The 26,827-nt window shown below is 42.3% G+C and overlaps 3 protein-coding genes across 8 annotated transcripts in view; 2 read left to right on the forward strand and 1 right to left on the reverse strand.

Annotated features, from left to right (window-relative positions):
• The first annotated feature begins 2,459 nt into the window (after positions 1-2,459).
• CFAP90 (cilia and flagella associated protein 90) lies at positions 2,460-11,673 on the forward strand. The gene is made up of 3 exons (XM_072853076.1): positions 2,460-2,651; positions 6,269-6,385; positions 10,066-11,673. The coding sequence occupies exons 1-3, from the start codon at positions 2,460-2,462 to the stop codon at positions 10,243-10,245; spliced, it is 489 nt and encodes a 162-aa protein (XP_072709177.1). The 3' UTR covers positions 10,246-11,673.
• Positions 11,674-13,487: 1,814 nt separating this feature from the next.
• FASTKD3 (FAST kinase domains 3) lies at positions 13,488-24,214 on the reverse strand. Of its 3 annotated transcripts, none has more exons than XM_072853073.1 (7): positions 24,185-24,214; positions 22,066-23,526; positions 18,003-18,088; positions 17,240-17,402; positions 16,009-16,078; positions 14,581-14,695; positions 13,488-13,793 (listed from the first exon to the last, which is right to left on the reverse strand). In XM_072853073.1, exons 2-7 carry the CDS (start codon positions 23,495-23,497, stop codon positions 13,695-13,697), a joined length of 1,965 nt encoding a protein of 654 aa, XP_072709174.1. In that variant the 5' UTR covers positions 23,498-23,526; positions 24,185-24,214; the 3' UTR covers positions 13,488-13,694. The 3 variants fall into 3 exon arrangements, with proteins under 3 accessions (XP_072709174.1, XP_072709175.1, XP_072709176.1); XM_072853074.1 differs by having other exon boundaries at positions 24,045-24,208; XM_072853075.1 differs by lacking the exon at positions 24,185-24,214 and adding an exon at positions 23,695-23,838.
• Positions 24,215-24,217: 3 nt separating this feature from the next.
• The window catches only part of MTRR (5-methyltetrahydrofolate-homocysteine methyltransferase reductase), a 34,475-nt gene continuing 31,865 nt past the window's right edge, over positions 24,218-26,827 (forward strand). The window contains exons 1-3 of one of the 4 annotated variants that reach the window (XM_072853070.1): positions 24,426-24,520; positions 24,591-24,768; positions 25,457-25,592. The gene's annotated coding sequence lies outside the window, so the exon portion shown is untranslated. Of the gene's footprint in view, positions 24,526-24,590; positions 24,769-25,456; positions 25,593-26,827 lie in introns of all 4 variants that reach the window. The other 3 variants (XM_072853072.1, XM_072853071.1, XM_072853068.1) reach the window with 3 other exon arrangements.

Genomic DNA, 26,827 nt, shown 5'->3' on the forward strand with positions numbered 1-26,827 from the left:
TTGTGTCTGTCCCTTCTCCATCCACCTGTTGTCATCTCCATCCCGTGTGTCATGTCCTGTCCCACCCCCCCCACCCCCATTACCATTTGCTTCACAAATTCCTTTTAGGAATTTTCTTGCGAAGTTATTCCATAAGCCAGTTTGACGTTTCAGAACAGTGGCCTTGCCTTTGAGACACTTTTATAACTATCAAAGCATATATCAACATATTTGAAATTCAGGAACCTTGGCAGTGGAACCTGGGGGGGATATTGCTAATCCCTAAAAAGGCAGGCTATTAAACTTCTCCTCCTTAAGACACTGAATTCAAAGCAACTTTTAACACTTTGGTCTCTGAGCTCAGCTGTATTTGAATACTTACTTTTGACCATATAGATTAAAATTGCTCCATCGCCCTCTCACAATTGTTTGCATGCTCTTATTTAAATTACTAAGGAAACAGACTGACCTCCAGTGCTACTCTGTAACAGGAACATACACTTAACAGTAGCATAGTATCAGCGTATGATCTAAGTCTGGTTGTAACTGGAACAAAAACGCCTGGGCATTCATATCCTCCTTCTGGGGAGTCTGCAAAAGGTGACCAGGAAAAAAAAGCCTTTGTAAGATTCAAATAATTCTAAAGGGAATTATACCTTCATTGGGAAGGAAAAATGAACTGAAAACCATCATTTTAATTTATTTCAAATGGTTGGTTTAGGACAAATCTCTAACAAGCATCCCACAGCATTTTTGACAATCATCTGAACTGCATCCAGATAGTGCAATTCAATTAATGCCATCTTAAATGTTAATCAAAATGAGCTACATGTGAACAGTAGAAGGAAAACTGGCAAGAAACATTTCAGATCTGACTTCAGAGCTCTCGCCTAGCTTAATTGAGATTTCTGGTGAAGGGTTTCTTGCAGCTCTATTTATAGCTGCAGCTTCAGCTGAGCTGCTTTTTATAAATGGGCTTGCTATCTCTTGGTGCTCGGACTAAACCAGAAAAAAGCACTTGCACAGTAGCAAACGTGTCTCTGCGTAGGAAGCTGATGTTAGGCAGCTGTTGGATTTTCAATTCCACTGCTCGCTTACGCTGCGCTAATTTGGCCCATGCTGCAGAAAGAAGAGGACCCTAATTGGTAGAGGGACGTTATTAGATAAGCAGATGGGAATTGTCACGAATGATTAAAAAAAACACACACACAAGACTGTAGAGTATAAATACCTCCACACTGTGCTTGAAAAGAAGCAAGAGGCTACATTATTCAGTGTGTTAGTGATGGGATACTGGCAGCTATATAGTAGGGATGGGACTTTTACATCAGTAGACCTGAATTCTTGCATGTGTCCATGATGCCCAAAAGAATTGGTTGCGAAGATCTGGTACCCTGAATGTTGTTTGGTTTTTTTTTAAATAAATCTTTCATATTCAATAAAAATAAGATGCCTGGAAGAGTGCTGTTGTGAAAGTGCTTGCCAAAAGATACTAGTAGCAATAATAATAGTAATGCTGTACCTACGGCACATTAGTTCTGCAGCTGTGGTTGCAAAAAAGAAAGGTAAACCAAACCAAGCTCGTCACAGATCCCGAAGCGGCACAGTAAGCGCAGTTATGTCTATGTATTAAAGCAGGATAACCATGAGGTGAATATGGCAGCTAGGAGCCAGGTGCTACCAGGGCAGAGCAGTTTTAGAGTCAATCTGTTGATAGAGATTTGCACCCGGGAGACACTTACTTTCAGTGTCCTCAACATGTGTGTTTGTGTGTGAGAGAGATTTCCAGCCACGTTGCCTGAAATGCCTGAACATCCTGTTAAAACCTGTGCCCAAGTGGGCGAGGAGGCGCAGGCCGAAGAGACCCCAAGTTCCCCGAGACTCGGGATCTGCGTTCTGGTGGAAACTCCACGTTTTGGTCTGGTTTTATTCAACCTCTCCACGTAAAAGGGGATTTCTGGATTAGTGCAAACAGCCACGGGAAAAAGTCAGTCCCTTTCGGCCAGGCTTTGCTCTAACCTTCTTCCCCACTTCCACGGACAGTAAGGGATCAGGGAGGCAGCCGTGAGGGAGGGCAGTGCTGGAGCCCCGGGCCGGGCCGCAGGTCAGGCTGCCCGCTGAGATGGCCCCGAGGCCCTGCTCAAAACTGGGCCCGAAACCTCACGTCTGGGTGTCCGCGAACCCACACCTCCAGGTTTAACACCGTTCTGTGGAAACGCCCAGAGCTGCCCCGCACCTCCCGTGGCCTCCACCACTAGGCCCAGCCGCGCCCGGGGGGCCGGTTCCTGTCAGGCTGCCTCAGACTGCGGGTCACTCCCGGGAGGGGCTTAACCCCGTGCTCCCCGTGCCGGCAGCCCGCCGACTGTGGGACTCCCTGCCCGCCTCGGCCCCGCCGCCCGGGCCTTCCCTTCGCCGCGGGCCGCCAGGCGACCTGCGGGCGGCGGCAGAGCGTTGCCGGGTAACAGCGGCCGCCCGGCAGCATGGCCGCCCCCGCCCCGGCTGCGCCTCCGCTCGCCCCGGGGGCCCCGGGCGCAGGAGGGTCGGGGGGCGCAGAGGAGGCTCTCGGTAGCGCGGCGGGAAGGAGGCGGCGGCCTCCCCTCTCCGCCTTCAGCTGCATCCCGGCCAGACGGGAAGGGCCTCCGGAGCTCAGCTATTTCCACCGGGAGGCCAAGGTGAGGGAGGGAAGGGAGCGAGCCGGGGAGAGCCGGGGGAGAGCCGGGGAGCCTCGCAGGGCCCGGCGGGTCTGGAGGGACAAGCCTTCCCCGTGGGTTTCTGTGCAGCGTAATGACATTGTGCTCAGTCCCTGTGCAAGGGCTCAGCCCTCATCGTGAGGGACCTGGGCTGGCAGGTGTCTAAAAAAATCCCGTTAATATTTCAAAGGCCAGCGGAACTGCAGCACGTTAGTCGCTAGCTAAGCTATCTAATCCCTAAAGAACAGGATTTATCTTCAGAGGCCTTTGCAAAGTGCAATGGGTGTTTGCTACTTGTGGATGGAAAATGAGGGTAATGTCTTTCACTGCAAGAGAAGGCAGAGACATGGTTTGCCAAGGATTAAGGACCAACAGGCAACGTGGTGTCACCGAAATGCAAGATGTCTTTAGGGGGAACACTAGGAAAGGCAGCTTCTGTCACTAGGGTTGGATGCAGTACCTGTGGTTTTTCTGGTAACGCACACTCTTGGGGACCCTTTAACAAGAAACTGCTCCATTTTCAGTCAAGGGAAAAGGTTTTCAATGTACATCGCACAAATTTTTCCTATGCTCAGCTTTAATGAAGAAAATCAAGAGTGCTACTCCAAACAATATTGATATATGCCTTGATAACGGAATGCTTCTGAAGGTGTTACACTGACACTTAGTATGTAGCAACTCAAGTAGCCTAGCAGGGAGCCTCACCCCTCACTCTGCTGCGTTATATCACCCTTTTTCCTCATTCTTTCTGTCTTCATATTTAAAATCAGAAATAAAAACAATCTTACACCTTCAGCCTCAGCTGGGCTCTGCTTCCTGGGTAGCAAACCTTTCTCTCTCTGGAAAGAGTCATATGAGACATTGAACTTAACGGCTTTTCCCCCCCACCCAAAAAACTTAAAATTTCTGAAACGTCTATTATATCAGTGTAATATTATATTTATTTATAACAATAAATACACCCTGTGAATCCCCTCCCCACCCAAGTGACAGGCTGCTGAATGTGCAGAGCCCTGGGCAGCGACAACTGGCGACCTGTGAGAGTTTGCAGGTCCTGTGGCCCTGGGATGTGGGCAGCGTGCAGACCACAGCACAGCGCTGGGCGTTAAAGGAACAGCAAAAGCGATTTCCAGCATTGACTGGGTGGCCCTGCTGAAAGACAGGTAGATTTGTAATTTCAGACTCTTTTGTGTTGATTTCGGCAGCACCTTGGGAAGGTGCTCTGAGCCAAAGGTGAGTGGGCACAGTTAGTGCCACGCTTAATAAAACATGGTAGGGAGAGCACAACGAGAGTAAGGCTAGTGCAGGTCAGAGGGCTGGCGTGGTGCACTTGGGGCTAGTGGAGCTCACAGTCTATCCAGTCTGCACGGAATTAGCAACCATATGGTAGAGCTTTTGCTTACAATATAAAGTCTGCTCTCATACTCCCAATGACCTGGTTTGTGGAAAATGCTGCTCCAGTGGCATGGAAACAGAAAGTGGTAACAGCTGTTTAATAGGTTTCTTCACAGCACAGACCTTGGCCACAGGGGAGGAAGCAGATTCAACCCATTCTTCTGCACAATTAAGGAATTGGATAATTTGAATTTTTTTATTTATACAGGAAAAGGAATTTCATTCCTTTTTGCAGCTTAAATACCTAAAACCAACTGTGTGTCAGAGACGGAAGTGGAGAGGAATAGAGGAAGATGTGCTCTGCATATGGCCAGAAGCCAGAAATCCCTGCCTTTTAATCCCTTGGCTGACAGTTGCTGCCTCAATTGCTTTACATAAGTTACTGTAGCCAGTTTGTGTGGTGTTTCCTCTTCTGTGACATGGAGAAAGATATTACCTATTTTATGTGTGTCTAGAATATTAATGAATGTTTGCAAAGTGCTTAGCTTTAGTAGCAGTACACAGAGGATGCCCACCCTGAGTGCAAATTTACTGTCTGCTCTGCGTGATTCATTTGCTCTGATGGGTTTAAGAAACAGCTCCCCACCACCACCACCTAGGCCAACCAAGTCAGCATTGTTAACAACAAAGAGAAGCAACAGCAAAAAGTTATCAGTATATTGAGCACAGAAGTGTTGCCTCTACACATCTGGCAGAAGATCTTAAACAGATCATCTGGGACAGGGCTAGTTTTTAACATAACAGGCTGGCTACCTATCTGCGAGTTCCAGAAAGAATGAATTATCTGCTCTGACACAGGGAACAAATAATGGACAAATAATGACACGTGCATAAAAACAAAGGAGCAAATAACATTCTCGGTGTTGAGTACAAACTAGATGCCCACTAAAATTCTGAATGAAACTGGTAGCATGGGGAGGAAAGGAGAAGCAAGGAAGCACAGAAATAATAATAATAATGGAGGTGACAAATCAGATGCAGGATGCTCTTGAACGGGCCTGGAATTCTGTGACGCTTGATAGTTTCTGGGAAATTAAGGGATGGATAGGTTAAATATCAAACCACCTCTCCTCTTGGCAGAACCAAGTAATGGAGACAGCCTTCCAAAAGAAGCCTGTGATTACAGTGGTGCCTCACTAGTGCTCTTACCAATGTTTTCCTTTTAATAGAACCACTATAGCCTTCTTGACCTGCCCTGACTTGACTTTTTTTGGAGGATAGCATTGTAAGTTGTAAGACTCAAAATACAAGAGTTTTTCAAAGGCTAAATTTGGCACACTGTAAAATTAGAGGTAAAAAAATGCCCAACAAAATGCACAATTTTTCAAATTTGTAGTCAGCTGTGCACAAAACCAGTGATCGATTGACATGTTTACCAGAATATAGACTTTTTAATGAAGTTCATTAACAACTGACAGCATATTTCAACAGAGGATTTTGCTTTTCTTTCCTTGAAAACTTTTTTGGTTTTGAAATTCCTTTGATTCCATTGATGAGAACTTCTTGATTGGATTTCACAAATGCATTTGTTAGCAGATCAGATCTTTAATGTTGCTTATTTGGATGCAACTATGTCAACAGGTATCATACATACAGTACTATTCTGGCTTGGGGTGTGCTGTATTTTGATACGTGACAGATACATGCATACTACTGGATCACAGGATTACCAGTGTCGCATGTTTCTTCTCAATTCCACTTTAATCAGAAATTAAGTGGTGATTCCACTGCAGGATACCTTTGTCTTTTTCATTCCAAATGAATTCTGAAACTGCCTGCTTTCCTTTTACATTACAGTGCCAGATCATTTGACAAATTTACGAACTTAAGAAGGAGAATATAAAGTTCAGAAAAGTAAAACAAACAAACAAACAAAGCAGTTAAATTTCCAAAAGTTACAACAGATTACAGGGAAAAATTGAGGTAAATTGCCACAAGGGAAATTTCAGAGCTGAACAGACTTTAAAAAGATACCACATGTCATTAGGTGTTTTTATTGCAGACTGTTTCAAAGGAGTCACCCAAACTTGCTAATGGTAGCTCAGTAACATTACAGTTGCCATCATCTAATGCTATATGTGCACTGTTATTAATTATTAAATATGAAGTATTGAGTTATTAAGTATTGATTTGACTACATATATTCTGTAACCTGTAAAGTTAAGCAATACTGTGAATTAGCCATTTTTTCCCCTTTTCTCAAGACAGGAGATGTTTCCACTTATGATTCCATTTTTAAAAGACCAGAGGGTTACAACAAAAATCTTCACCGATGTGACAGACAACATGCAAAGAGTCGTGGTCTTAACATTAATGAAGAGGTAACCCTTTGATAATTTCATAATTATCTTTGTTAAAGGTATTTTGTACTTTTTGACATGGCTGGAGACTATAGCCATTGCTTTACCCTTTATAATGCAGCCTATATGGTATCAAAGGAATCGAAAGGAGAATGGCATTGTCCTCAGCCTGGAGGTTTAGGAGAAAGCATTAGCCAGTGGAGACAGCTGAGTTAGCTCCTGCTCTTTGACATCCTGTAGATTCCCAGGTGACAAGCCATATGCAAGTTAAAGCATGGGGAAAGAGACACACAGCAAGGCAAACCCTCTTACAGAGCTTCAGGGTCACTGAGAGTGACTTCTGAACCTTCTGTGCCCCTCGAGAGTTGCAGTTCAGGTGGTCCTGCAGCTATGTCCGTGATGCTTGAAAACTCTTCTCCCGGAGAGGACTGGATTCAGGGGTGCTGACTCAACCACTGCCCTCTGACATCCACCCTCCCTACACCAGCATTTGCTGAGAGAGCCCAGGTCTCTGAAGCTGGTGAGTTTGTTACACTAACTTACACCGGATTGCCCTGGAGGAAGGAAATTCATATGGAGCTAGCGCAAAGGAGCGGTCAATCACAAGACCATAGATATGCCTGGAAAAATCTGGGCAAAGCACTCGAGGCCAGCAGAATCTGGCAGCCTGATAGCTAAGGAAGTATACAGCCATGTTTCTGAATATCTGCCTTGAAAACAGAAATACTATAATATATATACATATATATAAATATGTGGTTTTCCATGCAGCATCTGAGTAATACACATACATACACAAGTGTGTGTATATATTTATATTTATATACACAAACACACACAGAGGCAGATGCTGTCAAAAACCAAATGAAGTGCAACCTCTGTGTGTTAATGGCCTCAAAACCTTGATGGGTTCATGGGATGTAAAGAGGTGGGTAGGCTAAGAATGGCTGCCCATATTGGTGATTATATATGATAGAGATGGAAGAAGGAAGAGAGAGACAAAAGTTACAATTACTGTAACTGCTCTGTAATAAAATTGTTGAGATTTTGGGAAAAAGGCCACTGCTTGTGATTCCAGACATTTCAGTGCATAGCCATAATGCCCTTCAACTCTGACAGTGCACAGAGTATTAGGTGCTCCCAAAGGAATCTCAGGAGTTCCCATTAATATCACCTGCTCATGCCTAGTAACTCAACTGAAAATCTGCGTGAGGCCAAAAGCCGTGTAAATGACTACTTCAACTAAAAATGAGCTTTTTATTTAAACAAAATGAAGCCAACCCCCCTCCTCCAATACCAAGCCCAACCTCCAGCTGGGAAATTTGTGTAGAAACCATTTATCAGGGCAGAGTTAAGGTTTCTTACTGAGCTCTTGTGTCCTTTCAGTATCAGCAAAACTCGCTTTCCTACCAGTTTGCTTCCTAAAGCAAATGCATATGGGCCAGAATTCATACGAGCTCTGCTGGGCAGTGCACGTAAGGGACTCTGCCTGAACAGGTGTCCCTTAATCCAGCCCTTTAATTAGCATGAAGCCACATCAAACCCACAGCTGTGAAATGTTACATGATCCTCCTGCACGTGATGACACCCAATGCTGGACTTACCCATAACTAAGTGCGGGTCACATACTCAACTCCTGTGCTTTAATTACCTCAGTGGCCCTCACAGACTTTATATAATAACAACTATATTATAAAACATAATAAATAAAAAGGCTGCAATCGACATCTTTCTAGTACAACACTGAAAGGAGACAGGCTGAACCCACAACAGTACACTCCTTTCCTTGAAGTGGGAAAAAAAAAACCACTGCAAGTAAGCCCTTCATTTCCTGCAGAGAGTCTGGGTGCACCCAGGGAATCCAACAGTACAGTCACAGAAACTCAGTTTAGCTACACGTAGCGCAGTGACTGCAGTGGAGTGTTTGCACAAGGCTGCCGTTGCTGATTTCAAGCGTTAACAGTGCTAGAATTACACGCTGCAAAGGCATGTAGCGGGACGCTTCACAGCCAACTGTTGGAAAATCTGAAATCTGCTGAATGTCAAACCCACAAAGATGAAATGCCACTGTGCACAGTCAGTGCTATGCTACTAAGGATGCTGAAAATTGAATCTTATTTACTTAAAGGGAACACAAACTATCAGAATTACATACTGCTGCCCGTCGTTAGCACTGCAAACCCTGTATTGCTAGCAAAGTCTTTCTTGATGGTACAAAGACTCTGTCGTTTCTCCTTTTACAACATTTATCCACAACTAGGGGTGGGGGAGGAAATGGTCTTATTTTTTGCCTGCCACTCTTCTTGACCTGATTTTTATTCTGGTGGGGTTATAAGTTGGTGTACTGAATAGCTTTTAATGAGGTGGAGCAAGGTAGGCAGGAACGGTAGGGGGAGAGTTGGGGAATGAATGGTTGTTTTGGAGTGGGCTTTTCTGGTTGTTTTTTTTTTTTAAAAAAAAAAAAGGGTTTGCAGCATCTTCCCAAGAATCTCAGATCTACTTTTATCCATGAGCCTGGCAATGTCTCACATCTGACTGCCCTGCTATGAGACCCCTCGGATCTGTGCTCCCACCTTCACCCTCGCAGGAAATGCAGAGGCTCATGTGCTTCACAGGTTCTATCATAAGTGCTGACATGGCTCAGACTTGCGTCTGTTGTAGCAAGGAAGTCATTTGTTTGCACCTGAACTGGTGTGGCATCTGCATTTTGATTCTCCTTGTAGATATTATTTATATTGTAAGACTAGGTAAACACATTGGGGACCAAGGCTTACTATGTTAGCCAGTGCACAAACATACAAGCAGCCTGATAAATCTGAGACCTTTGGCTAGGGAAAGAAAAACAAACAAATCCTGTCTTTCCCTTCTGACTCCAGAGCTCCCCATTGCTGTAGCACAGGAAGGAACTGCAGATTGCAGATAGTGATTGCACAGTCACTTAAAGTGCAGTTTACTAAGCACAAGCTTAAAATAATCTTTTCTTGGTCAGGTTGTTTTTCACCAAGTCCACTTCCCATCATTGCAGAGCAGTTATTTCTATAATCTTACAGCTACAAGCATTTTTAGTAAAACCTTTCATTGTGCAAAAATACAGTAGTATTTTGCTTTATGTCCTTCAGGGAAAGCTTGCATGGACTACTGGTTGCTCAGGGTTTTTCTTTAGGCTTTGATTTTTTTCATGCAGTGGTTTCACTGAATTGTGCAAGCAGGGTAGGTGTTCCTGTAACAAGGGATACCAATGAAATCTCTCCTATTTTTCAAATGAATCATGCTAGTCAGTGCACAAGAAAAATAAGAATGAAAAGAAAATCTGTGCCACTTTCTAGTAGCATAGCGTGTAGTTTGCCAGTAATGACATGGTAATCGCTGCTCTGTGTGTGTGTGTGAGTGTGTAAAAAATTATCAGTCCACAGTAACTCATGGCACAGCTCCATATCTTATAATCTTGTCATCTAGTGATACATTCATGGTTTATTAATATACATAAAAAACTAGGTCAGGGATGGAACAGTAAGAGTGCAGATCACTGCTATATAAATATACATCCATATAGCAGATGCTGTACAGTTCTGTCTGTACAGCATTTTGCCCCTAGCCAATCATACAGCATTTTGCCCCTGGCCACAGCACATTTAGCAGTAGAAAACTGCCAAGTATTCGCGCTCTGATTTTCTTATAATGAGAATTTTATATTTTCACAGGAAATGGCAAGACCTGTCGCTGTTTTGTCATCTTCAGAGTATGGGAGACGCATAAATAAGCCCATAGAGCAGCCGACCAGAGATCATGCAAGGATTAATCACGTGCAGGCAGAATTCTACAGGAAAAATGGCATCACCTGCTTATTGGAAAAACCTTCTCCAAGCCTCGATCCATGCTAAATCTCTTGTACCTGTCCTTACCAGCAACATTTATGTGGAAAAAAACCCCACCTCACATCAAAAAGCAATATGGTGCTTTTGCCTTTTCCTCTACATTTTAGTTAATGAGAATGATTTGGATTAAAAATAGGATGAAATAGCAGCTGTACTTTTTTTCATGCTACTTCAAATGCATGTCTTCTCCTTATAGTCTTATAAAAATCTCATGAAGAAGAGCATCAACAAGAGCTGAACATTTTAGGTAGCAAGACTGGAAATGAGACCTGTTGGGTCAACAGCTGTCTCTGCTATTTTAGGCAGTGACGTTAGCTATTCTACATTAGCTATTCACAGACTTAACATTTAAGCGAGCTTGCTCCTCCAGGTATGAGTGGTCACTGACTTCTTAATCCTTACAGTGTTGGTACAAAATTGCTAGGTGTTATTTTATCTGCACAACAGCTGAAATGGGGATTCAACCCAGATTTTCCAAAATGGACAGGCTTACCCATAAATGGGCAAGTACAGAAATGATCTGACTCAGAGAAGTGCTTGGCAGTTTCAGTAGACTTCAAGTGGAAGTCAAGTTAAAGGGAACTTCTGAGTACTTAGCATTTAAATAGACAAAATCTGGGCTTAGCTGATTTCAAACATCCATTTCACTGACTTTCACTATACGAATGGTGTCTGAAGGATTGATCTGTTCAAGAGCGTCACAAGAAAAATCATCTTTGCTCCTGTATCCAATGCTGAAAAAAAAAGAAAAAAAAGTAATACTAGGAGAACAAGCACTAAATAGTTTGGTAGAAAGGCTGGAAAAGACACAAGGATTTGAGCAGTAGTCATTTAAAAAGCATGTTTAGAGTAAATGCGTAAACCCGCTTACATTTAGTGCCTTGTATTCTCACTGAATCCAGTACTAAAGTTATAAGGTGATTTCAGGAGAAGGAATATCTCCTGCAGGGTATGCATCAGTTTGGTTCTCAAGAGCCATTGATCCTGCTGTCGTTTAAAGCTGAGGCAGTATTGTTCAGAAAGGAACAACAGCCGGACTGGTCATACCAGAACAAGGACTGGAAGTCCACAGCTTTGACTGACACTGAAGTTCTCTCAGGTACTTACACATAGGAAACCTATATCATTTGTGAACACAGTGAGTCTCCTAGAAAAAAATAATAAAAACAAAGAACTTCTTAATCTAGGGCCTGGATAAGTAGTAAATTAGGCAATCAATAGCATTTGTTTGGCACAACGTGAGAAGCAGAGCACACAGAGCAGCCCATTCCGAGAGGTGTTTATTACTTTCATTATTCATGACCTGCAAGTTCCTCTATATTCAGTGAGCTAGGGACAAGAGGGCAGTAACTGCTACATTCCTTTTCAACAATAAACACTTCGTTAAACACATCCAGCGGCATTAAATGAGAGGAATCACAGTGAGAACAAAGTGAGAAGGTAATGTTTTCTAACAATACCAGAGTGCCTATTCAAAAATCAGTATCAAATGTATACCAGTGAAGAATGAGATGGAAAATGGCCATATTCTAGACAGGTTATTTTTAGTTTGGGACAGTCAGTACAAATTACTCCTTTTAAGTAGTCTTACTATATTTACAAACCATCTGTGTTTGAAAAAAAAAAAAACAACCTACAGGAAATCAAATCTGTTTGACACCACCACCACCTTCTGGCATATGTGAGAAATAAGCATCACCGGCTCACTTCCACCACGGCGAAAGACAGGAGTCATCGACACCAGTATCAGGTTTCCTCTCTCATTTCTTTGCTTCTGTCACCCCCTTCTCTTTCAGTCCCTTCACATCCCTCCTCACTTTTAAAAGCTTTTCACAGGTTTCCTACTACTTGTTTCTCATTCAGTTCTGAGTAGTTGACCTCTCCCTTCAGTGCTCAGTTAGTGTCAAAAGAATACCCTGGTGATTTCTTCTGTATTAGGGAGAGGTTCCTTATAAATATCCGCAAAGACATGTCAGTCATTCTCCTTCAATTTCTCTTTTGCTAGAATGACAACTGTTAGGTTACCGATGTGCTGTAAGCTTCCGATTACACTGTTGGAAAGTATCTCATTACCTCTTGGTAATAGCCTTACCTCGCCTATCAGTGCCAACATACTACTGTGAGTAAGGGTTTCATGCATGCAACAAATTAACATGAACAGAATGTAAATCATATTTTGGATCTGGATTTTGCATGCAAAAATCTCCAGGGATTGTTGGGACAATTGACAGACACTGTCAACTCACAAATTATTAACAGTAGTCTTGGAAGGAAAAAATGGCCATGTTCTGTATCTACTAGTGGAATATATAGAACTTCAAGGATGTAAAAGTTTCACCTTTTTTGTATCAAATCATAATAGTTAAAATCAAACCAGGTGATGCTGGGAATTCTGCTTTGCTACTCAGAAATAGTAATTCCACACAGGACAGGATGCAGAAGCTAACCTGAAAATGTGTTTTACATGGCAGTTCATCAAGTATATGTTATGTGATCGGAACTAAGGCTATGTTATTTTCCCTTCATCCATCTGTGAAGCAACACATTGACGCAAGTTAGGGCATGCTTGTTCCAGCTGAAGTGGTTAGTGGTTCCACTTCTCAGTTCCACCCTTCTGCCAGAATTTACACTTATACATAAAAAAGGACTACATAGGACATAGTTCTTCTGAGCCTCAGAGCGTAATGAGTTGCAGTTTAGGCTCAAATGGCAGGCTGTAAACTGAAGGAACTTTGGAGTGCATACATGACCCCATTTAGCCAGTTTAGCTAAAACTGCCACCAAAGACAAAACTACAAATAGTACATACCCAGAGCCTAGGGTGGCCCCCAGAGACAGCTGTGCAAGTCCACTACCCTGTGGCAGCTGTTCTTTTACGAAGTAAAGCAAATCTCTTTAATAAAAACGCTCTCATTTTCTGTAAGGCATTGCTATTTAGCGAACAGCACTCCTCTACATCTCTTAAGTATGAGCAATAAACCAATACTGCTTGTGCAACTACTGCAAATTTTAGTTTTATGAAACACTTGGGAAATCACACAAACAGCTATGAGTAAATTGCACAATTTCTTTTTACACTGTCAAGAAAAGCCCTGATTGGTAGGTAGCATGGCACATTCTGTACATTCAGCACCAGCCAGTATCCTTGAATAGCCACATCTGTCCATTTGAAGTTGTGAGTTAGAACCAGTGAAAATACAAAGGAAACGTAGCACGGACTGTCTGGCACTTACATCTGTTAGCTTGTAATAAATATTTACACAAAACTTAAGAAAATATGTTGCTCTTTATTACTCTTTACATGTCAATTGTTCCAAATATTGGAAGGTCTCACATTCAGAAGCTCAAATCATCTTAGGTGGAGTTATTTAGAAAACAGAATTGTTCTTCCATGCACAATATTTACACTTTATAGTACAGGAGGTCAACCTGTGATTTAGTATTATTCTCCAGTGTCAGCAGCTGAGTCCGTATGTATGAGGAAAGATTTTTTTGTGTAGATATTCTGCCATTTTTCTGCAATTCTGTAGACTCTCTGTCTCAAAAAATGGAATCTGGAAACAAAACAAAAATGATTGCTGGAAATACCTTTTAATAAACAACTGGGTAAGACTGATGTTCATTAAGCAGATGTAAAACTACACATCAAAGATTTGTCTGTTTTAAAATTAAACATTTAATCCTAACCTTATTATTGATCTGTGAATCACCTGAATAGAGATTACTGTAAAACTAAGAGTGATATCCATTACAGTTGAACTTAAGTTAAATATAACGGGCTTAAGCTTATGTGATCAGTGTTTATAAACGGAAAAGAAAAACTCAAATATCTAAAAGTAACTGTTTTGGTCCAAAGTATGTTTAAAGATAAAAATACCCCTATTTATTCAACAGGCAAAGTAAAGGATATACTCTGTTGTGAAAATATTATTTACAATACAAAGCAGTTCCTTTTTTTTTTAACTCCTCTTTTTAAACTCCAAATTCAGACCTTTTGTAAAAAGTATTTAATTAAAAATCCCAATTCTACTGAACTCTTAGACAACATTTTCCTTTAAGTCAAGATTTGAACCTTAATCACTGCAGAGAAGTACTTTTTCAAGCAGCCACTATTTGGCAGAAAACACAGGCAGAATACACTAATTGATCCAAGGAAGAAAAAGGAATTTCTGTAACACCCTCAAGAGGCAAAAGCTAGGCAGAGAGTACATAATATAGAAAGGACAAGACTACATCTGCCTTGGGAAATAATTGCAACTACAGTTCTAAGCATTATAAAACAATCATTTTCACTTGTTTTGTTAGCCAGAGCAAAAGTAAACCACTGTCTTTGGACTTTACCTGCACAACTTCATAACCAAGTAACTGAAGATGTCTCTGTTTAATAGCTTCTTCTCCCAACAGATTGTGGTTATTAACGCAAAATCTATTTTGACCATCAATGCAGAGGGCAATTCTAAAATCAAGCACAAGTGTAGTGTAGTATCAAAAAAAAAATCAAGTTATTTTAATCACCACAACTACTGCAGTTCCTAAGAAGCATGAGACAATACCTCCCCTCTTACTCCCTAATACCTCCTGGAGTTAGATGTTGTAGGATGGGAGTAACCTAGTTCAGGACAATTTAAATCACTCAATTTAAGGGTGGGAGGGGGAAAGCCTGAAGCTTAGTGAAACTGATCTGAAAAGCTTGTTCATGTGCTCTGCAAAAATTACAATACAAGTTAATAAGAGTTTGATATTTTTAGTGCTACTATTGGTAAGCTGTTTTGTATTCTTCTAGAAGGAAAAACATACAAAATACTTGTCTCAGCTTGAAAACATTTCAGCAGCTAGATTTATTCAACTTACTAGTGTAACTGTTAAACCTGTTAGAGTTTAAGTTAAAGTTAAGTTTAAACTATATCTGTTTAAGTTAAACCTGTATGTATGGTTGGCAGCATCATGGATTATAACTACATTTTTTCTCCTTGGTGATAAAAATCACATCAACTTAAACCAAAATTTGTATATCCACTGTAAAAAAGTTGCTTAAATTTTCAGTATGTTAAGTATATTGTGACCTTATTTACACATGAAAGCTGTAATTTTAAAAAATCAAAGCCCATTCTTAAACATTTAAGCACGGGATTTTTGAAAGAACCTGTATTAGTCTGTGAGTCTTGTGAAGGTTAAGCTGGAGAAAACATAACCTTTTCAAAGACTTTTGCTTTATCCACAGAAGTGCAGTTGCAAATACCACACAGGCAGGTTGCTTAACTTTGTATCCAAGGTTTCTCAAAATAATCCTTGTTTAACATACTTTTTAAACACCTATCAATTTTTCAATAAAAACAGCATCTGTAGCAAATATCCTCATTACACAGGATTCCTTACAGAAGTAAATTTGTGAACTCAAACTGGCTTAAACTGTGTTAAATCTATGCGGACACGCTCAATTAGAATTAATTTGGGTTTAATTTGAAAATTAATTACAGAAGATCAAAATACATTACTATAAGCCAAATCAGGATCACTTTGATCCTGACTGTCACTGGGTAAAGAGACTAATTGTCTGACACTGTATAGTCAGGAGGCAAAATAATGAGGAAAAAGTGCAGATCATTACTTTTGCCAACTTTGTCCTTTTGCCAGCGGTTTCAGTGTGAAACCTGAGCTTTGTTGAGGTCAATGGCAAAACTCCAATTAGCTTAAATTTTGCTGGGGTTTCACCCCGGATGCTCTTTGTCAATATTAACATTTTACCAGTAGGTTCTCTTATTCTCTTACCGTCTGTGTACCTCTTCACATTGGGCAGCAGGCAATACAAAACCTTCTTCATCTAATTTAATCTCAATATCTAGTATAGATGAAAAGACAAGTGACATTAAAACTCATTTCATATAACAAACTTTACTGTAATTCTCATCCTCTCACAGTTCACTGTTTTATAAAATAACTACAATACTGTCGTAATACTTTTCTCTGAATCACAGAGGCTTGCAGAAGATGTGTATAGACTATTTAACACAAATGAGTGATAATTAGTAACACTTCATCCTTTCATAATGCTAACAGCAAAGTAGTATTCCAAGTCCACTAAAACCATAATGTATTTAAATGGCACTTTGCTAGGCTGGCTAGGGCCTCTGGAATTTTGAGGGCTTTGGGGAGAGACTCTCTCTTCTCTCTCTTCCCCCTGCTATGCCTTTTATTTTTCTCACTAATTCCCTAATTTTATAGATGATGTCAATCTGCAAACAGAGCTTGGGACCTACACCCTGCCAACTTCAACCCCATGTGGAAGCTAAAATGCAGAGTAATTCTGGAGAGGAATTCATCCCTCTCTCTTGATTTTTTTTTTCATCCCTACGATGTCCAAGAGACCCTTCCCTCAACACCTTCTTTATCCTCCACCCCTCCTGTGCACACATCTCTCCTCATCATTACCTTCTCTCAGTTTCCTTTCCTGGCGCATGAAACATTCTTTCAGTCCACAAACCCACACTGACTATATGTAGTCAAGAGTTCTTGCTAAGGGGAGAGGAGCCCAGATGAGCAGGGCAGAGGGCTGACAACCTTCCCACTCTCCCTTTCTCTACTCGCCACCAAAGCAGAGAGATCAGGCAAGTGGCATTGCCTCATTTTGCTTTACATTATACAAATTATTTAATGGATAAGTAAAAGGGGAGCTGATAGTAAAAATACAGAATACAAGAGTTAGCAGCTATTTTCAGTGCACACTGGCTGTGTAAATTCCAAGTACTATTGCAGTTCTTTTCTCTCCCTGTTCTTCTTTCTCACTTTGAAAATGCATTTACTTAAAGTTCCCATAATGTTTCCTCATTTCAGACCTTCTACAGAGTTTTGTATTCCAGTTTACGCTTTCCATATTTGCACAATTTAGAATGCACACAAAGGGAGTAAAATCAATCATTTTTATTTCTGGAAAATAACTGAGCCTAAAGTTTTGACAGCATAAGTACACATTTTATTATTAATCTAAAGAAATGTTACTTACCAACTGTATAGAAATATGGTGTTGATACCTCTGATGCAAAATACATTCTTTTTTTCAGTAAATAAAGTAATCCAGTCTTCACTCTTTTGAGGAGGTGAACATCCAGGGAACCGTGAGGCGCAAGAAAGGCCTTTACTTGATACTTTGGAAGGAGTTTGGGACCCTACATAATGACAGACAACCAAATCCAAGAAAAGAAGAAGGGAGATAACATTTTTGCTACCTCATATTTATGTAGCAAAATGTATTCTGTGCATTTCAAAACCATGTCTATTGAGAGACTTACAGTCTGAGGTATGATCTGCTAGAAACTTAAAAAAAACCCAAAACAAAACAAAAAACCAACCACCAGAATATCCTCAGCAAGCTTCCATGCTATCACGCTGAACGTATCGCTCATGAGAAATGCACAACTGTTTCCATTCCTCTGCAGTCAGGCCAACATCAAAGTGCCTGATCTCTTTTGTTCTCCAAGACTTCACAAGTCAAACATAAAAAAGGAATAGTTGTTGGAAAAGTACTCGGAAATACTCAGAAAGCATTTTAACTTAGAGCTAGTCAGTTCTGTCAAACATACAAATATATCAAGTCAATCAAACAGGTAGAAATGCTTCATATTTTCATCAAGGAAAAAAAAAAAAAAGCTGTTTTGTCCAATTCCAATGTTTTTATGGGAAAGACAGTCTTCAACTAATTATCAACAGGGCCCTAATGACCTTATTGCCTCTTGCTAACATCATTTCTGGTTTCATATGTATCATACCTCATAAAATGGGCACTCCAGGGTGACAGTCAGAAAAAGCTGGGTTAGCTGGGAGGTAACAATCCTGTCCAAACCAGGTGGCTGAGCTGAAACAAAAATTTTCAAGCTTTCAGGTGTACCTTCAACAAAGTATATTTACACAAACCATCACGCAGAAGTCAGGAAAAGCTATTCAGTTTAACGTGCAGAGAAGCTACTTGATCATTATCATCCTTGATCATTGTGTGAATGAACAGAAACATCAGTTGTGAAATGACATAGTTAGAAAAATAAGGAAATTATTTACAGAAATACCATCAACCTAAAAAAAAAAAATGCAACTAGCAAGATCTTAGTTAAGACTGCCATACTCTTTCACAAAAAAAATGAGGATCTGAGACATGTAGAACGTTCTACAGGGAGGAATAAGTTTGAGTTGCGGTCTCGGAGAAATATCCCATTTCCTTCTTCCTACAACCCCCTCTCCCCAAGTTATAATCCCAGGATCTCATTGTTTGTCTCAGATTTTTATTTTTTTTTCTCTGAAAGTAGTGGATAATACTGAATCATTTCTGGAGATTTGTCTACAAGTGTATAGTTGAAAAATCTTTCATGTTATGTGCAAAGTATTATTACAGAATGGTAAAATCCTGGTGTAGTATAAGATGCTAATCATGCAGGTCACCTTCTCGAACTTTGACCTGTTCTGAACTTTGACCACTCTAGTGGAATACCTTTATATTGATTTTAAGGAACGTATTCAAAGTAACTGGTACTATGAGGTTTCTCATTTTCAAAGTATCAGCTTGAAAACCTTAAAAGACATTCTGGTTTTTAGGATATGAGGAATGTCTGCTTCCTAAAAATCAACCTCTTAAGGTATTGTATGTTGAACAGCTAAAAATTGAGTGACCAAAATTTCTAATCATGTTGAAAACTTGACCTTCTATATAGCTTTATTAACAGAGCAATCTTAGCTGAGATCTAGAGAATTCACTCATCTTTCTGGCATAGCTTACATATCCCTATAATGCTGCTAAATACGCTTTACTATCTAACACAGAATTACTTAAAATCTATAGCTTAGAACTGTGTTGTTCATAATAGGTTTGTGTCCAAAAGTGTTGGATTATGTAACAGTTACAGCCAAGGACAGGCTATCACATGGGGGATGTTCTACAAACTTCAGGGAAAAAAAACCCAAACCCCAAACAATTAGGTGAAGGCAGCCCTTGGAGGCAAGACAGTCTTGGAAGCAGTGGGTGAGCAGACTCTGAGATCTCCTAAGCAAGATGGGATAAACCATGGGGTAGATTTTTAAATTTTGTAATGTTTTCCTCAGTATAGTAAGTCATAGGGCCAAGGATGGGACTGTAGTGCTCGCTCAGAGGTGGAAAGGAAAGGAACTCAGGGCACGGAAGACAGATGGGCACAGGAAACCTCCACCAGAGGAGTGTAGTCAGCAGAGAGGATGCCAATGGGAAGAAGCATTACATAACGGCATCAGATTCTAGATTAAAAGTAATTTAAAAACCAGGACAAAGCACCAATCTTTATGCCTTGCTAAAACATATGTGAGCCTTAGAATTCAATTTACATTTTTACCTAGATAATTAAAAAACCCATACCAGCCCATCCTTAACTGCTCACATTTATGATGCTGTTAAATTTTACTGGTTCAGATCTCACTTCTATTTTAATTAAGCCAACAATTATGCACTGCAAATTAATTTTTTCAGCTTTATCCATTTACCCTTTTCAGCTTTCACAAGCTGATCATAATATGAAAGAGAAATACAACCAAGTGGAAGCAAGAACAGAATACAATAATCCTTATCCTGAAAGAACAGAAGCGTAGAGATGACAGCAGAAGTCCATACCCAGTTCTACCTTACCCCCACCTGAAAAGCTGGACACGACGCAGCCTGACAGAAGGTAAGGAATAAAGCACTAGAATCACTTACGTGCAATGGACCTTATTTGAATCATAAGTGTCGTGGTTTAACCCCAGCCAGCAACTAAAACCCACCACACAGCCACTCGCTCACTCCGCCCCCGGTGGGATGGGGAAGAGAATCGGAAGAGTAAAAGTGAGAAAACTCGTGGGTTGAGATAAAGACAGGTTAATAGGGAAAGCAAAAGCTGCACAAGCAAGCAAAGCAAAGCAAGGAATTAATCCACTACTTCCCATGGGCAGGCAGGTGTTCAGCCATCCCCAGGAAAACAGGGCTGCATCACACGTAACGGTTACTTGGGAAGACAAATGCCATCACTCCAAACACCCCCCCTTCTTTCTTCTTCCCCCAGCTGTATATGCTGAGCATGACGTCATATGGTATGGAATAGCCCTTTGGTCAGTTGGGGTCAGCTGTCCCAGCCATGTCCCCTCCCAACTTCTTGTGCACCCCCAGCCTACTCGCTGGTGGGGTGGGGTGAGAAGCAGAAGAGGCCTTGACTCTGTGTAAGCACAGCTCAGCAGTAACTAAAACATCCCTGTGTTATCAACACTGTTTTCATCACATACCCAAAACATAGCCCCATACTAGCTACTATAAAGAAAAGTAACTCTATCCCAGCCAAAACCAGCACAATAAGGCAAAGTAGTATTTGAAAAACACCTTTTGTACTGCCTGAGATTTACAAATTCTGTGTAACTGTAACACATTCTTATCAATAATAGTCATTTAAATTATTTTTGTCCCAATACTACACTTCATCCACTTCTCCCTAGAATTTATACTAATCTTGAACAAAGTTTATAAGGATTTTTAGACTAGTTTTTTAAATATAACAATGAATTATTTCTGTAGTAACAGGTGAGCTTGCTGCTAACACAATTGTAAGTAAGCTGTGGAACAGTTATTATAACTTTTCTTGCATATTATAACTTGGTCCCAATTTTAAAGGCTATGAACAGGTTTTCTGACAACTGTGATCAAGAACGTCGCCCTTAGAGCCTCAGAAAGAGAGTGGTTTGGATGCTTAGGAAGGTATCCAGAAATAAGGATTATGCAAAGTCACAGAGGACTTAACCTTAAAAAGACAGGCAGTGAAATCTTAAATCTAACCAGCAGTGCACAAGCAGAAGGTAATTATTTTAGCTTCACAATCAGTACTACTAGTATTCCTATTGTTTTTTGAAATACGTCCTCCCCTGGGCCAGCCCCTGAGTAAGATACCTAGGAGCCAGTCCCAATCCTGAGGGCTACGAGATCCAAGTAAGCAAAGCAAACAATTGTGGGGGAAGAAAAAGATACAGAAAAGTGAAGTGACTTCCCAAAGCCACAAAGCAAATGGCGGGCTACACCCAGAATAAAAGTCAAATCTCAGGACTCACTATGCAATGTTCCACCTTTATGCCACATCGCATGTGCCAGTCATTACAATCCAACAATTTAGAGAAAAATGAAACCAGAATCACTAAACTATATTTTACATTACTTGTGCATCATTCCAAGTATCATTGTCATTAAAAAAATCTACCACTTTGGTCTCAATCTTGTTAGTTCCATAATAACCAGTCTCGCTAGCCTTCCTAGCCCTCCTAGCCTTCCTAGCCCTCCTAGCCTTCCTAGCCTTCCTAGCCTTCCTAGCCTTCCTAGCGAGACTGTTACCAGTCTCATAGTAACATAATCTCACTTCAGTGTGAGTATTCACATCAGTCCCTGCATAGGCAAAGAAGTTTAAACAGCCAACGTTAAAAGTAACACATTTCCTGCACAGAGTAACTTAGCATCTAAAACCTGTATGAGACAAAGGACAAACATGAGGGAAAACAGAAGGTCAGTACTTTTAGAAAAGCAAAAGGATTAACTGAAATAAAATTTTGAAAGGATTTAAAATCTCTGTTTAAGATCGTATAGGGCAATTTTCAAACTCCTCTAAATAATATAAACTGAAAGACAACTGCAACTGTGACAAAGAAGCAACAATCTTTGGCCTCCTGATCACTATTCTCCAGTCACCTTAATCAGGTCATTGGTGATTTGACAGATGTAATTGATAACAAATGGGCTCTTGACAAGAGACACACCACGTAATAGAAAGACATGCGGAATGTAGCACGAGAAACACTGCTCCTTACCTTGAAGCTGCTGCAGAAAATAGGGACTGAATATTTTTGGCAGAAAATTTACTGGATAACGTTGAATAAGGACACATGAGTGCAGCAGGTTCAGCACGGTGCGAGGCTGAAAGTGACTAAAGCGAGTATGCAGTATGGTTTCAAGCTTCCTAAACAAGGAAGAAGCACTTGGAGGGAGATAGTTAAGAGTCCCAAATGGTATAATATACTCAGCAATCTGGTCGGTGGTAAATCTGTCAGCATCGGAAATGAAACTTTCTGCCACTGCATCAAAGATGGGCTTAGAAAGGATCATCTTTCGACAGCAATACTGCATGACTTTGCTGACTGTTTGAGGATGCATGGTAAAGATGGACTTGGGAACATGTGTTTCCAGTGCCTCTGTAAAAATTTGTTCACGATGTCCGAAGTACAGGAAGGCTTCCAGTACATTTACCAGTTCATCACCTGTGAAATATGGAATATGCTTCACAGAATGCTTACACAGTGCTGTCACTAAGGGAACTGCCTGCGTCTGATGAAGAACAACCAGTGAATTCAGTATTATGCTTGTGAACTTTGGGCTTAGCTGGGAAACTATGGTTAAAGTGACACTGTTCATTCTGTTTAGCAAGTCTTGGTATTGTTCTCCTTCCCTGACAGTCACCTGCAGCATCTTATAAACCATCACCATTTCCCTAGGACTCCAGTTCTCAATGTCTTTTTCTTGCATGTGGTTCATAATTTGTTCCAGTGTCGCGCAACTTGGGCCTTCCAACTCAAGCAAACTCTCTCCAAGAGCACACAGATTTTTAACAGTCAACTGTCCTTTACCAAGCCGTTCCTCACCCTCTGAAAGCAAGCTTGCCATCAGTGTACTCTGGGGATCTATACGTAGTTTTATCAAGGCTTGCAATGCATTCAGTAGCCCAGTGTTTGACAGTTTTGAGGATTCAAATTCAAACTGGAAGCATAATGCCCTGAAAACTTCATTCTCTAACACTCCTTCAGGGTTTTTCAGACCATTGTCATCCACCTCAACTTCAGAAATCCTCTGCAGGGCTCCTGATGCCATAGTATCAGACATGACTTCCAGAGAGCTAAGAAAGTCAAAAATCTCTTTCGCTGTACAAAGGCTGTTCAACTTCTTGAAAAATAGTTGTTCATCCATCCACCTGTTATCAGATTTAGGACTCCCAGTATCTCCACAAAGATGCACAGTTTCATTAACAGACAGAGACTGTATCCGCAGTTGTACATGGTTTTTTCTACAAAACATATACTGAGATTTATCTTTGAAACATGGCATCCTCATGGCTACAGAGCTACAGTTTTGGGGCTTTCGCTGCCCATTGATAAAGCTCAACCTTTTCCTTAGGGTCATCAAAATGGACCTGCTTGCTGGTGTGCTGGATGAATAAAACTGAAAACTTTTTCGGCTAATCAAAGCCATAGTGGATCAAGTAGGTTCTCAAAAGATACCTAGAGGAAGAAAAATACATATATAGTTTGGAAAACAGCGTTAAGTGTCATTAAAACACAGCAAAAAAAACCTTGTAGCAGCTGGCCACGACTGCGCTGACCCCTCTCCCACGAGCACCAGCACAGGGCAATGCAAACAGAAGATGAAACTGCCGGGAGCGGTGAGACCTGCGTGACAGGTTGCAAGGCATCTCTGCCCCGTGTCTCCGTCAGGGCACCACGGGGCGGACGCTTCCCCAAGCAGGAACTGCCCGCCGGCGCTTCTCTTTACCCTCCCGGGCCGGGGGCGCCGGGCAGCGGAGAGGCGCACTGCCGCTACCCGCGGCTGGAGCGGCCTACGAGGCGCTCGGAGCTGCGAAGCCGGGGGGCGACGGGGGAATCTGACATGCGCCAGGCGGCACCGGGGGGGGGCCTCTCCACCCCCGCCGCCTCAGAGGCCCAACGCTTCCCTCCACCGAGGGCGGCGAGGGACGGGCTGGGCCCGAGCCTCCCACGGGCCGAGGTGCCTGCCTGCCTGCCTGCCTCCCACCCCAGCGCCCACTGCTGCCTGCCGTGGGCCGAGGCGCCGCGCCGCTCCCCTCCCTCCTCTTCCTCCCTCCGCCGCTGGGGGCACCCGGTGGTGCCGGGAGGCGAGCGACGGGAGCGCAGGGAGCCTCACCTCCGCCGCCATGACGGGCAGCGCGGGGGCTGCCGGGAGCTTCCGGCGCTCTCCCGGCGCGTATCTTGGGGAGCCGGCAGCCGCCGGCCTCTCTCGCGGGGCCCGGCCCGGCTCACCCCACCCCACCCCACCCCGGCCCGGCCCGGCCCGGCCGCCTCCTCGCTGCCGCCAGAGGTGTGGCGTGGCGCGACGGTGCCCGGGCGGGTGCGGAGCGCAGGCGGATTTGTCCCCGTGTACGTACTGATCAAAAGCGCGTCCTTCAGCGAAAGTAATCCCGCTCCCCGCAGGCTGGCGGCGGGTGCGCGCTCCGCGGGACAGCTGGGGGCCGGGCGGGAGGTGAGGTGAGGTGAGGTGAGGTGAGGTGAGGTGAGGTGAGGTGAGGTGAGGTGAGGTGAGGTGAGGTGAGGTGAGGTGAGGTGAGGCGCGGCCCGGCGGCGCCGGCTCTCTGGGAGGCTGCAGCGGCGTTCAAGCCTCCGGTGTGGAGCTGGCTTTAGCTCCCTAAAATCACCCTGCTTCTTCAGGGACAGCTCTCCCCCTTCCCTGAGGGGCGTCGGTTGGTCCAACCAAATTTTTCTGAACGGAAGGTCAGCCCTGGGCCGTGGAGGGTTTCCCACGCGGGTTTCATTGAAGTTTTTATGGGTTTTATATTTGTCTTGGTCATAGAGTGAAAATGATTCTGAGGAAGTCACTAACTCATGACAAAATGATATGGGGCTGGCTTCATGGCTCTGAAGGCACGGTCCCACAACCCGGTTTAAAGCCACGCAGAAGTCTGTAAAGCTACTGCAGAAGTTTCTTGCGTTTTTATCCTGACCACGGCCATCCTGTTTGACATTTTTGACAGGTGCATGAAGTAGGTAGTCTGGCCTTGCAGTACAGCTATGTAATTGCTGGGGCCAGCACATCTGGTTCAGCCAAACTGCGTGGCTGGCATCCAGAGACAGCTTGTTTGCTCCTACAGTGTGTTGGCCTATTGGGCTGACAGACTCCCTGTTAATCTTTTGTGGACTGTTCGTTTTCTGACTGTTCTGAGTACTGGATCAGACGAGCTGTAATTTGGAATTTCATCCTTAGTTTCATGTTAAGCCCTGGTTTGAGCCAGCAAATCCTGGGTTGTTTTCCCAGCTTAAACATTGTTTTGTTTTTTGATGTGCAACTACCAACACATCAACATGTTAAAGGCTGCTGGTGTGGTAATACTATTACAGTTAGAGGCATTCTCTAGAAAGTTCGATAGTCAAGAATTACCTTTTTTTCCCCTCTTTATTTCAGTTGGACTCAGATCACATAAGTGGAAGTGGCATATCATCTTTGAAGAGTGTATAGTGCAGCAAAGCAAGAGCAATGTGGACAGTATGTTCATCTGAGTGCAAGTGTGTTCCTGGTTTATGATTGTGTTCATCTGCAGGTAGGCATGACTAATTTTCCTTTCTTTTAGCAGGCATCACTTGATCAGTTTGTGCATTAAGCTCTTTTGGTTGATGACAGAGAAAAGATGCTCTCACAGGGAGAAACTCCTCAACTTGTGTAGTTTAGATCAAATCAGGATCAAAGGAGCTTATTGATCTATTTAATGATATAATTAACTGCCTGACAGTTAATTTAACTACTGTTTAATCAGTTAATTGAACTATATATTCAAGATCAATAGTAACAATGCAACAGATACGATACTAGGCACTTACAAAATGTTAATAAATGCCTACAAATATTTAAAAAGCCTTCTATATCTAATTCCAAGGAATTGTCTAATTGTGGCCTCCCCCCTTCGCACAAGCACACACTCGCACTGTTACATACACACTCAGTTCCCTCTCTCGGGAGGTATGCATCTCAAGCATGATCCCCTCTTCTGGCCATCTGCGTTCTCTTGCTTACACGCGCCTTCTGTGGAAGATCTGGTTGCTCTAACTTTTGTATCTCTGAGCAATCTACTAGTCCACACACCAGTGAGAAAGCTCCCTGCAAGTTCACATACATGCACCCAAGATGTGGGTAGCTGCTTTTTGCACCCTTTATTGTTGCTGTACTAGCTGGAGTGGAAGCAGCTCACAGTGTCTTATGGGGAGGCTGCTTTGCCTGAGCTGGGCAGGGGTCACAGTGCTGTTAGGGCAACATCTGGCCATGTCAAAACACATCGTGCCCGCTGTTCTTTCTGTTGCTCTCTCCTCTCCCCCTACTATTGCAAATTTTCATGCTTTTCTTATATGTCTTCCCAAGTTGACTCTCTTGTTTGAAGTCTGTTGGTAATCCCCTGGCTACAATGTTGGCAGCTTACCCCTCAGCTTTTTGTGTATAGAAGGATTCTGTGCTATGAAGTGGTCCCAGTGGAAAACTGGTTATCTTTCTCCCTTTCTGATGTATGAGAAAGAATGTAGTAATGAAACACCACTTCATCTTTATTGTTTTTCTCCATTTATAGTCACGCATTGCCACCTGCTGACAAGAGAACAATTAGGGTGAAAACATAGCACATGACTAGGATTAATCTGTATTACTACAGGGATCTGAGGGTATTTAAACTGTATTTAAACTATTTCATATGAATCATCATAATTTGTGTGTCATCAAATTTCTTCATATTTCTTTTGGAAAAGGAGGGTAAAAAATAATTTTGTGGATTGTTTTGGCATATGCATCTTC

This window comes from Ciconia boyciana, chromosome 2, assembly GCF_034638445.1.
Source record: "Ciconia boyciana chromosome 2, ASM3463844v1, whole genome shotgun sequence".
Taxonomy (NCBI): domain Eukaryota; kingdom Metazoa; phylum Chordata; class Aves; order Ciconiiformes; family Ciconiidae; genus Ciconia; species Ciconia boyciana.